Consider the following 12,307-nt stretch of genomic DNA (forward strand, 5'->3'; position numbering starts at 1 on the left):
TAAACAAATACACAGTGGAAGCGAAAGCAAAGAAAATTTCGTTAAATTTTATCAGTTTAAAGTCACACACGTCTCTTAGAGATCACTCGGGAAAATCTTCAAAAAAAAAAATTGTCTTCAAAGATAAAACTTGTCTTCGAATAAACTGAATTTAATCACACTGCCCAATAAATTTTCTCTTTTTGCTTTGAATTTTCTGCGCAAGCAAAATATTCAAGTATACCGTTGCGTTGATCGTACGTAACTGAATGTGGCGATCAGTGCAGTCACTGCTTTTATGTGCCTAAACGAAAACTCGCGCCTTGAGCGGGACACGTTTGTTTTGAGTGCGTAAATGAGTGAAACTCAAAGCAGAACAGAGGAAAATGCCGAGGAAAATTCGGACAAAAGAAACGCATTCATAACAAATAAAAGCGTCGAGCCATTTATTTTCTGAAAAAAAAAATATATATATATGACTGACTCAATTCATCGAAAGATACACAAAAATTATCTTTACAATACAAATGCAAATGCTCACCACACTTGAATATGTGTGTAGTATCTACCTGATAGTCTAGCGGTTAATAATCGTGGTATTTGTGAAAATTTTCGCTTGTACTTACTTGTTGCACGACAATGGTGGCACGCGGTGGCGCACACACCGCCACATCCATTGGGTTCGAAGTGACGTTGATGGGCCCAGCACCACCGCCACCGCCAGCGCCGCCTGCTCCAGCTAGCAGCATCATGCTTACGCCGCCACCACCAGCTCCCCTTTGGCTGTCATCCAAAATGTCATGCGTTATGTCGGTAAGGCCAGCTTTGACTGTTGACGATTTTTTTTTGGACGATCGCTTCCGCGGATGCATCATTTGTGACTCGGCAAAAAAGTCCACACGTAGATTTGGCATCGGCGGCGATATCATGCCGCGCAGTGACCCGGTTGGGCTCGTAGTTGGCGCCACGGGGCCCACTGTCATGCCACAGTTGTTGTTGCCACTACCATTTGTCGCCAACACCGCCGCCGCCTGCAGCGCGCTGCCAATCAACGCTGCATTATTGTTGCTGCCGGATGGACTGCCACCCGTCGTCTTGGCATGTGGCTGTAGTTTAGGTGGAATCTGCTCAAATTTCGAGGCGAACTCCTCGAACTTATTCAACTCACCAATGGATTTGGGTGAATGCTGTCTACTGCCGAGCCCACCGCCGCTGCCGCCTACACCGATCGCCGCATACTCGCTGGGCGATTGTTGTTTGACCTTCTGCGGATAGAATGCGTCCGTCTGCGGCACAAACGGCTGAATTTCGCGTATTGTCGCATGGATAACGGAACTGGGCCGGATGCGCTTCGAATTCTTGCGTGACGGTGGTCCACCCACCAGCGCCTCCAGTGGCTGCTGCACCTGTTCGTGCTGTGCCAGCAGCTTGTATTGCTGAAATGCTTCGCCTGTTTTACTGGGCGAAATGTGGTGTACGGACATCTTGCGCTCATATACCGAACAGGGCTCTGCATCGTCTGAGTCGCTAGTCGTAGTTGCTGAGCTTGAGTTTTCATCGACAGCGAAGCATTCGCGTTGTATGCGATCGTAGTCGATGGCCTCACGATCAAACGGGAACATGGTTGAATCTTTGGTGCGGTCACGTCCGCGCTCACTGCCACCCGACGAAGAGCTGGAGGAATACTTGCGCTGCTGCGAGGCAGGCGACAGCTGCTTGGCGGTTTTGATCACACCGCTGGCAAAGAAGTGCGCCTCCTTCATGGTGGGTGGCGCTGAACTGGAGGGCGAGCGACGCTGCTCGCGCTTTGGACTGGTCGTCGCAGCGCCATTGCTGCCAGGTGGGTAGCGTTGGCGCGTGTTGCTGCTGGCTTCACGCGAACGTGATTTTTTGCTGCGCGTGCCTTCCAGAGATTCCTCGTCGTCGGCAAGGTGGTGCTGCTCATAGTAAGCTTGTGCCGCAGCGGCTGCGGCTGCATGCCGTTGTGCAGCATAAGCTCGATATTTGCTGCGGCTCGGTGAGTTATCCCGCCGCGTGGCGGTGGGACTGCGTTCCTCAATGAAATTGGTTGTGTGCATGCGTTGGTCTTCCCAATTGCTGCCGCGGCGTGGCAGCTGCGGCTGCTGCTGCTGTTCCTTGAAGTTAAAATGTGTGCGTGACTTTTCGGTTGTGCGCGCCGACTTCGGTGATGTTGGCGGATCGAAAGTAAAATGTTTGGTGCCACTGCTAGGCGCTGGTGCTGTACTCGGCAGTCGTTCTGCGTTGTTGGAGGTTGTTAGTTTGGCGGCGGGTGGAGCAGACATGCCGCATTTGTTGCTCTGTTGACGACGATGCGAGGCAAGGAGCGGTGTGGTTGAAGATGGCTCAATTGTGAGAATGGACAGCGATGACTCCTGACTCTGCGTGGTCAAAAATGGAAGCATAGAAAAGTAATAGGGAATTATTTCAAGTGTCAGATTTATAGTTAAAAAAAAATATAGATGTGTACTTTTTATGCGACCGGAACACACGGCGCATCGCATATCGACGGCTGAGTGTATGATCAATCCATCTCGGCAGACGGTTCAAAAACGCCCTATCTCAAAGATCGGCCCAAGAATGCCTACTTCAGAATTTGGTTGGAGAACGCTCTGTCTCAACTGAAAATATATTAAAAATAATCTATATGCGTTTTGGAACTGAATTCTGATATAAAGCGTTCTTGAAACATTATCTGAGATGATCTAGGGCCTTTTCGAACCGGCTGCCAAGATAGGTCGATCGTCTACTCATCCGTCAATATATTCTAAGAAAAGTATGTGTGATTTATTGCAAAATGAACTCAAAGTTTTTGCTCTTCTTTTGAAAATTCAACTAGAGTCCTTAAATTTCAGCTATAAAACCTAAATGAAGTAGTACTCTCAAGAGAAGCGACACGCTCAACAGAGGTTCATAAGACAATCTCTGGGTCCGGCAATATGTATAGGTCAGAAACGGCATTCAGAGTCGGGATTCGGTGTCGACTTACATCGACTGCCGATTTGTGAATGCCCTGTTAGGAGCACAACCATCCGACGTAGATGGGACAGAGCTTTGTCTGCCTCGGGAGCTAAACTCGTACCTGATCAGAGTGAATGCAGATGTGCACAATGAATGTCATGGCACCTTTTCGCATGGCCCCGAAACCCCACCCAGCTAATGCCCTGTCCCTATGGACAGACCCGGTGGAAGTTGAACACTTCCTGGGCCTACCTTTAGCTGAGCCTGAGGACAACTTTGATGGACAAGCCGACCCGTGTGGGATTTAGTAGATGCTACAACAACAACAGGAGCGACATGAATACGTACGTACATTTTAGAAGTCTTTTAGTTTGCTGAAGAAGTAGTAAATATGAAGGATTTTACAAAAACGTATTGAAATAATTCTATTTTTCGAGTACCCTATGGCAAATTTAAAAATTTGGTGGCATTTGGAGTAAACTGGGGGTGAAAATGAGTCCAGTTGGATGGCCTGCCTAAACCTGATTGTTAGATGAATTGCCTAAACTAAGATTGTTTGAACCGATTTCCTCTGAAGATCATGTGAAAAATAAACTTACCTACTAATTTCTATGAATCGGAATTTTCTTAATTAGTTAGGCTGTTGCGTAAGAGAAGCGAATACTTTTAACATTACACATAAGAACTTGCTTCACACCACAGGCGAGTTTTCGAGGCATTGCAGGAAAATATAATTAAAAAAGCCTTATAAGGCTAGGAATCATGGATCTTAACGGGTTTCTTCTGGAGTTTTTTCAAATTTTTAAAATAGAAAGCACCAAAATAAATTTATTTCGCAGTATTAGTTTTTTATGCTACCGCGACACTACAGTCTTTTTTGATGCACGTATAGATAAGAAACGTCGAGAGGTCATTCGGCTGAATGTAAATTAGATTGTATGTAAATTAGGTTGTGTGATGATCTTGGGAAGCGGAGTCTGGTCCTGCTGAGGGCTTCACAGTGGCAATAATTTGCTCTGCTGTTTCCGGTACTGCGTTGCACAACCTACACTGGTCAGGCTTGTATGTTACCTTCCATGTTTGTCCAGTAATTTTGCGTTTCGCTCTTCATCCAGATATAGCAGTTTCGCGCCTGAAGGAGCTCCATGGCAGACTAGTAAAGGGTCCTAGGCTTATAATACCTGTGCAGCCCTCTCCTGGCGAGAATATCTGCTACTTCTTTGCCCATGACTCCACCGTGTCCCGGCACCCATATGACCTATACCCCGTACCTGGGGGCGCTAAGTATTATAGCTGAAGGCAGTCCTACACCAGCTTTGAGGTGCGAGGTGCGCCGCGCTGTCCCACTTTCTATATGCTGCCTCAGACATACATAGTTCTATGGCTTGAACCTCGGCCTGAAAACAGAGTTACCTTGCCCCATGCTAGTGAAAAGAAGCCGTCTGTGTTGCATGCCGTAACCTTCTGCTCTGGATGCTCGGGATGGCAAAAAGATCTTGAAGTTTTGTGTGGGGTTAACTCTCGGAAGGCACACCAATTTATCCCGAGTTATACTCTAATAAATTATACGTGAAACATAAGTAGCTTTTTCACTCCTCCGTGCATTTATCCAGCAAATTTTTATTCTTGTTTACTTTATACAATTTTTACTAAGGCTATAACACTACCAAGCATACGAACGTTTTTTTTTTCTTGAATTCACTCTGGCATTCAATCAATCTCTCAAGTACTCCCACTCACTCACCTCAGTGCTATCCTGCACACTCATATCCGGTCGATTGTACATGTTGCAACTCGTTAATTCCAGTTCGGTGCCATTTTCATGCTCGGAGTCGATTTGTATGGCGGTCAGCAACGGTTCTTCCAGCGAACTGAACAACGGTTCGCTCTGGCCCGAATTATCGCCTGCAAGCAAAAAAAGAAGAGAAGAGAAAAGAAAATAAATAAAAAATGAGTGCAAATAAAAATAACGCAAATAGCAAAAGGGGAAGTGAGCGATATGTACGGCGCGGTTGCTTATTCAAAATCAAAGGGTAAAATGGAAATTAGAAAGCAGCAACAGCGTTAGCATTTAAATAAGTCAGTGGGTGGGAGAAGAAGTGCAAACTAAAGGAATCAATGCATGAATTAGAGATTTGCTAGTGAGCTGCTGGCTTTACTTTGTTTAGTTTGGTTTGCTTATCTGTTTTCATCAGCACTTTCATTTGTTGGGTCAGTCAATAGCTATACGACTACAACAAAGTATCGGATGCAGAGCATTTAACTATCAATCAATTAATCAATCAAGTCAAACAAAGTGTAATGAACAGGTGCTTTTTTTTGTCTTCTGCTTGGGTGCTTTTATTTGAGGCTACTCAGCTTTTCTTTAGCAAACACATCCGTTTCCTTCGCATAGGCGCCCAAGTTTACATAGTAATGAATTTTAATTGATGTACGTGGCGCTACATTGTACTCTCCTAATTGAATTGGCTAAGTGAGGCGTTTGAAATGTTTTAAAAAACAAAAAAAAAACGAAATATTCAAACCGAAATTATTTGCCTTTTGGGCTGTGCTTTGTGATTATTTATGCATATTAGGGTGCATCGCATATAAATTGAGGGTTTTGCGACGGAATTATAAAATCTATTATATTTAAGACTACCGCCAAAATATTTCATAAAAGTATTAAGCTTTACATGTACTACACCGATATGAACTTAGCTCCAAAAATAGCATTATTTTAATTATGTTGATAAAATTTTGAAAAAATTATTTGTGCAGCCTTTTAGGCTTAAAATCTTCTATCATCTGCGGGAAAACTAATTTTAATTATAAAAAAAAATTGAATTGTGGAGGTATTTTCAAATGGTTCACATAAATCGTATTCAAATATTTTCCCGATATACTATATTGGCAGAGGACTTAAAATATATTAAATTGTATAATTCCATTGGAAAAACAGAACCCATTTTTTTTTTTTGTATGGAGGTGATGCACCCTAATATATGTATACTTATGTACATTTATTAAACTGTACCATCTTACAAGCAAACAAAAAAGTAAGTTCGCCGAACATCCCATTTCGAAAAAAAAATTTTATTTTTGGCCTTTTTGCATCTTTTGGTGATCCCTAAATTTGGCAAATAAAATTAAATAGTTCTGCGACAAAAATCAAGATAATTCTTTAAAAAAAAACTTACGATTTTTGTAGGGCTTTAATTTACTGATATTAGGGTGCTACGTTAGGATAGTAGGAACTGAGATCTGGTTGGTAAGTACTCAGACGGGGGGTTTAAGGTCAATGCTCTATAGAACAAAAAATGTAACATTCGAGACAAGACCAGCGATATATTATGCTTCAAGATCCCACTGAAAATGCCGAAGATGTAACGAAAAATGTAAAAGCCAATCCTCTACGTTCGGTAACAAGAAAAAAATAATCCGAAATTGCTTTCGAATCGAAATATGTACATCCTCAGAAAAAGTTGGAAAATTTTCGGCGAGCCTTAATTTACCGAAATTAGGGTAGTACGTTAGGGTTTGGTGGTAAAGTACTAGAACGGGGTACTTGAGGTTAATGAAGTTGAAGTTTGGTACAAAAATAAAATTTTCTTCTCTTTTTCCGCCAAAGATATGATGAAAAATATTAAAAGGTGATCCTTTCGTTCGGCAAAAATAAAAACACAAATTTATTTGCAAAACTCTTTTCGGAGAACGTTAATTTTTTGGTGCGTTCTAATGTAGGTATATCCTTGCCTACACATGTACCTATGTATGTATATGCCACCTATCTCAAGTCGAATTTACTACAGCTATGTATTATTAAATTTTGTTATTGTTCCAGTCAGCAAATTTTGGGCAAATTTCATTGTTTCCATGGTTAATGCACACTAAAGCAAATCACGCTCCAATAACTCTGCTGCATGCGCACCTATCAATTTATGCACATGTGTATGTGTGCGTTGGTACATGAATTTGCTAAGCGAATTTGCATTAATCATACGCCCTGCTGTACGACATTGAACCGATGATTAATTAATTTACTTACTTATTTATTTACTATGCAAGCATTTAATTTCGTTCCAAATTTATTTATGAGCCACAAACAAAAACAAACAAGCATTTTACGAGCTAACACGTTTGCAATTTTCGAACAGTGACCGGCGGCGGCGGCAGTAAAAGTGGCAGCAGCAAAATAAAAAGCAAAAAAAAAAAAAGTTTAGCCGAGCAACAAGTTCAAATAAAAGTGCGCAGCCAATCACCTAAACCCATTTGAATTGCATGCAGGCGATTGGAGGAGCACACGCGCCCCAAATGTCTAGAAGCCTCAATTAAATATTTGCTTAATATTCTTTATTGAATTCTGCTCTCCATCGAGTGAGTCAAACGCCCGCTATGCAGCACTCAGGTATGTACTTAAAAAAAAAAAAAAAAAAAAACAAAATTGTTGCATGCAACTGCGCTAATAAACTGTGTGTTTATATTTGTCTTTTTGAATTCGTTAAACTCAGAGCAAAACACTTATTTTTTTTATTTATTTATTCTAACCAAAACACTGTCTAATATTTATTCGTACGAGCGCGTGTCGCTAATAATTTCTTTATCTTCCAGTCACCAGTCTACCAGCAATAAATATCTAGTCATTAACCATTCATTGATAATTGAGTTTTCGTTATTTGTGCTGTTGTTGTTGTTGTTGTTGCTGTTTCTGTCTGTCCCTTAATCTATTTATTTGGGCAATAGCGTGTGCGTTTACTTACCCAAATCCAGTGAATCGCATGCTTCTGATGTGTCTGTATGTGTTATGCTTGTCACTAGCGTCGACGCTGAATCCGTTGATGTATTGATGTTGGCATCGGTTATGGAAGCTGATGAGGAACCCATTATGACAACCTGGCAGAGTAGAGAGTGTTTATTGCTGATGCAAATAGATAGCGGCAATGTGTTGCTGGGCTTTTAGTTTAATCATTAATATTACCCAATTTTTGATAAATGATAATGAATTATGTGACCGGTTTTGATAAATGATATAAATGATGGGCGGTACATGTGCAAAAAACAAACATTAGATAATCGAATTTTCGGAATTTGTATGAATTATTCATGGTTTCATTTAACCTATAATCATTTCACTAAAATGTTGGAATTTAAGTGAAAGTTAAATTTAATTAATTTTCGGCTATGTGTCACACTTAGACTGGCATAGATTTGTCCTAGGCATCGTTGAGGATGTAGTTAAATGCTTTAAGCGAATCTAATGCGAGCTTGTGATGCCAGTTTTCAGACTGGCTCCATCCGTTTCCTCACGGTGATTTTTATCTTACTTAAATGTGTAAGCCGTGAGTAGAAAGTGAGCTTTTTGCAAGCTTGACAATGTTCTACAGTATTTTCACGAAAATTTCACTACGAATAGAGTTTATCTACCGTCGTTTGGTTCTAGCTAGTAGGTTGAAGTAAAATTTAGCTCTACGATTTTTTTAGTTTTTTTTTAGTTGCTAGAAGCACTGACATACATACTAGTTATGTTGAGACTCGGGAACTGTGGAGATCCGCAACGCTTCTTTAACTTGAATCATTGATCTTTATAAATGCCTCAATAGTTAATTTCCACCAAGCCTTAACTGCAGTTTATGCCTGTTGGAAATAGTTGATTGCAACTCGAAGTAGGAAATTGCTCAAATTAAGTAAAGGCAAGCGAAAAAAGCAATAATTACGAAATAAACCTTTCCGATCATGTTTTTGTTAAAATCGTCGTTATTTATCTGAGATCTTAACTGCAGACAAGCCCTTTGTGGAAATGGGCTTTAAAGGTATCGAACAAAGTTCACTGTTACCATCGTTTTTGCTCCTTGGCACAGTCTCTAGTCGGGAGCCTTCAACTAGGCGCAAGCAGCGAGCTATTTTACCCTCCGCATGGCTCACAACATCTTGGAGCCAACGCTGGCCTGCATGCAGAACAGTTGTCTGAAGCGTGAGGAAGCCTGGGTAGGTAAAGAACATGATCAGCGATGCTAAATTGGCACAAAGACTAATGGTTAGTGGCGCGAGCTCAAAAGCCGGCTACCAAGTGGCTAAGTTTGCTTGGGGGGGATCTTTCAAAGCCGATAATTGGAAAGTGTTTAGAAAAATCACTACACAGACCATTTTCATGATCCCGAATGCTTTAGAACGCGACAGAAAGGGTGGTGCCATCTCGTCAGTATTATGATTACTTCTAAGTAGTGAAATTACCGAACGGCGCCACCTCAAATTGATTGGCTGTGCTACCAAAGGTCTTCCCCTTCGTCCACGGATACATGTCTGACTTCATGTCAAGTTCTCTGAGCCTGGGGATATTGAGGAAGGCCTCAGGTATTGCAATCCAAATTTTACCATTCGCCTCGACCTGACCATTAGCCTCACTAAACCTTCTCAATGCTGATTCGCTTGGTTCTCTCATAAATCAGCTGCGGCTTAAATCAGGTAGACTTCTGCGTTTTCCAATGCGATGTGAGAGGGATATCATTCAGCCCCTATATATTTAGTCAAGGAGAACATAATAATGAATGAGCTCGCAGCAGCATGGGGGTGAATTTACCCTCAGTCTGTCGGACACCAACAGCACTGGTAATGTGTGCTCTTTCGGTGGGTGCGTTATCAGCCTTGGATTGATATTCGCGAATATCGAAGATGAGGAACCGAAGTTAGCGCTGATGAAAGGAAAATTCTGTGCTAAAAATTATTCTTCAACATATAAGTCGGTTTACATGTGTTATAAAAAATACATTTTTGTTATTCTGTAACTCAGCTCTTACTATCAATTAGGTAAACTATAGTGCAATAAGTTGAACCCACTAAGAATAAGGGATAGTTCATTGAGCTGAACAAACTAGAAGTGAAGTAATCTTGCCTAGGGTATCAGGGTATATAGCGCTGCGACCTCTCTCAGCCTGAGAAAACGTCTTTATAGCATAAAGTCTGAAAGCCTGGGCTGATATTAGGTCCATCTGTCCGCAACATAATAAGTCTGGCTGGGAAAAAGTGGTTAATAGTCTTTTACATCTCTTATGTGTTAGCAGCTAATTTACTGATTTCCTAATGACAAATAGTTCTGTCAGGAAAACACTACATATAGTGATCTGTAAGGGTAAATTTGAGTTTGTTGGGGAGCATTAGCATTTTCCCACTCACCTTTGGTACTGCAGCAGTGCCGGCAGCCGATGTTGGTGGCAGTCCGCCACTTATCGACGTGTGAAATGCAGCAGCTGCCGTAGAAACGGCGTTCAACGGTATACTGGTCATCGAAGTGGTAGCCGTGGAGTTCATTTTTGATTTACGGCCACTCTTGAAATAAAAGCGACGCAACGCAGTGGCCGATGAAGATGACGAGGTGTTGAAGCCGTCATTGTCCGAGCTGCTAGAAGCACTGCCACCACTGCCAAAACCAGCACCAACGCCAGTGCCACCATTCATATGCACAGCTGCAACGGTGGTGTAACGCGTATTGTCCGTATTGTTGCCGGCATTGCGTTGCACCGAATTCGGTGATTTGTTTGTGACACCGACTGGTGGTGGTGGGCTAAAATCGGAGTTGGTGTTAGAGTTTGCGTTGATGCTCTTGTTGTTGCTATTGTTGGTGTTGTTGGTGTTTCCAGTAGTTGTAGCAGCCGTTGTTGTTGTTGCTGCTGCTGCTGCTGACGTTGCAGCACTTCTCGGCCGATGGCCCAAAGCGAGTGCCATCATGGCAGCCGAGCGAGTGGAAGCGTAACAGCTGGAAGCGGTGCACGGTTTGGTGATGGAGGTAATGGTGGAACCACCTTGCGTTGTTTGCGTAACCGAAACGGTCATGGCTTGGAAGTTGTTAGCGGCAACGCCTGCAAGATAACGATGTAATTGGAAATGTAGTGAATTGGCTGATGAAATTAGTAGGCAAATCTGTGTGTGGATATGCAGCAAGTCCAAGTGCGTAATGCACTTATAACCGCTTGAATATATTGTGCAATTAGCTAGTTATTTTGGCTTTTGTGTACGAGCTTAGGCCAGCATGTAATTTGGACAAAGTCCTTCAAAGGTTATAATTTTGGTAATTTGCATAGAAATAGCGCAAGCTTTGTTGATTCATGGCTCCTCAATAAGACAGTGCGTATGTATGTTGTTGCATATGCAAATGTGTATGGAAGTTATTTACTGGTGCCTGACCTAAGTAACAGCAAATTAGCTAACGTCCCTCAAATCGCCGACCACAAGTATGCCGGCGATCAATGTCAAGCTGTCATTGAAGTTGCTTAGCTGCCTTGGCATTAACCGCCTTTCACTTGCAAGATGTGTGCCATCATTCGGTATGCCGCATCACTGCGTAAATCACAGGTTGAGTAATTGCGGTAACACAAATATGCATGTATGTGTGTGTGTGTGTGTGTGTTTATGGATTAACTGCACGCAGGTAATTGATGTTGTGTAATTGCAAGTACAAATCAACAGGGTGCTTCGAAAGCAAATATTCTATACAAAGTATTTGATTGCGATGTATTTTAAATTACTTAAATTATTTCGAACTAGGTAAAATTCGAGCATCACACAATGTGTAAAACATGAAATCTTAGGAGTATCTTTTCATTCGACTTTTATTGACTTGTATTTCAGAAGGCTCAAATACTTAATTTTTTTTTTAACAGGGTTGCGTCTAACGTCTTTTGAATGAATACCCAATTTATTTGAAATTATCTTTTAATTTAAAATTAAATGAGGTAATTAAAATGCTTTAACGCCTGCTATGCGTCCAGAAGTCCAGAAATGGAAAACCAAACTTATCATCTTATTCTCATAAAATCAACGAGACTTGTTAGTAGCATCGATCAGCCTCCGAAAGACCATTGAACTGAAAAAAGGTTAGGTCTAATTAGACGCTCGTAAAGGAGTTGAAATGACTGAAATCCTTGGCATCTCTAAACATATCCATGAACTTCAAGATGAATATCATCAAAAGAGTTGACCCACACGGAAATGCATGGCCGAATATGTATCAACCTGTAGAAGTCCAGCTCATGGAGGCGAAGTTTGAGGTCGACTGTGGGAGATGTTTTTTTGACAGAACTTGGCTGCGGCTAACTACATGAAGTTCTTCGCCGGAGTGCAGCATGGAGCAATTCCTCGTCAAACCCTGGTTATCTTAATATGGATTCCATTGAGGATTTAAGATATGAAGTAACGGGTGATTTTTTTGAGGTTAGGATTTTCATGCATTAGTATTTGACAGATCACGTGGGATTTCAGACATGGTGTCAAAGAGAAAGATGCTCAGTATGCTTTGACATTTCATCATGAATAGACTTACTAACGAGCAACGCTTGCAAATCATTGAATTTTATTACCAAAATCAGTGTTCGGTTCG

General features: G+C 41.7%; 1 protein-coding gene across 1 annotated transcript in view; it reads right to left on the minus strand.

The window, feature by feature from the left end:
* Positions 1-605: 605 nt before the first annotated feature.
* LOC108365006 (serine-rich adhesin for platelets-like) overlaps positions 606-12,307 on the minus strand; it is a gene marked incomplete at its 3' end in the record, with an annotated part of 20,317 nt that continues 8,615 nt past the window's right edge. Inside the window, exons 2-5 of the mRNA XM_017618900.1 lie at positions 10,108-10,790; positions 7,698-7,830; positions 4,703-4,863; positions 606-2,378 (exon numbers count right to left, since the gene is read on the minus strand). Of these exons, the coding sequence (XP_017474389.1) occupies positions 606-2,378; positions 4,703-4,863; positions 7,698-7,830; positions 10,108-10,764 (2,724 nt within the window). The remainder of the gene's footprint in view (positions 2,379-4,702; positions 4,864-7,697; positions 7,831-10,107; positions 10,791-12,307) is intronic.

This window comes from Rhagoletis zephyria, unplaced genomic scaffold, assembly GCF_001687245.7.
Source record: "Rhagoletis zephyria isolate East Lansing unplaced genomic scaffold, Rhagoletis_zephyria_1.1 Rzeph_scaffold_01744, whole genome shotgun sequence".
Classification (NCBI taxonomy): Eukaryota; Metazoa; Arthropoda; class Insecta; order Diptera; family Tephritidae; genus Rhagoletis; species Rhagoletis zephyria.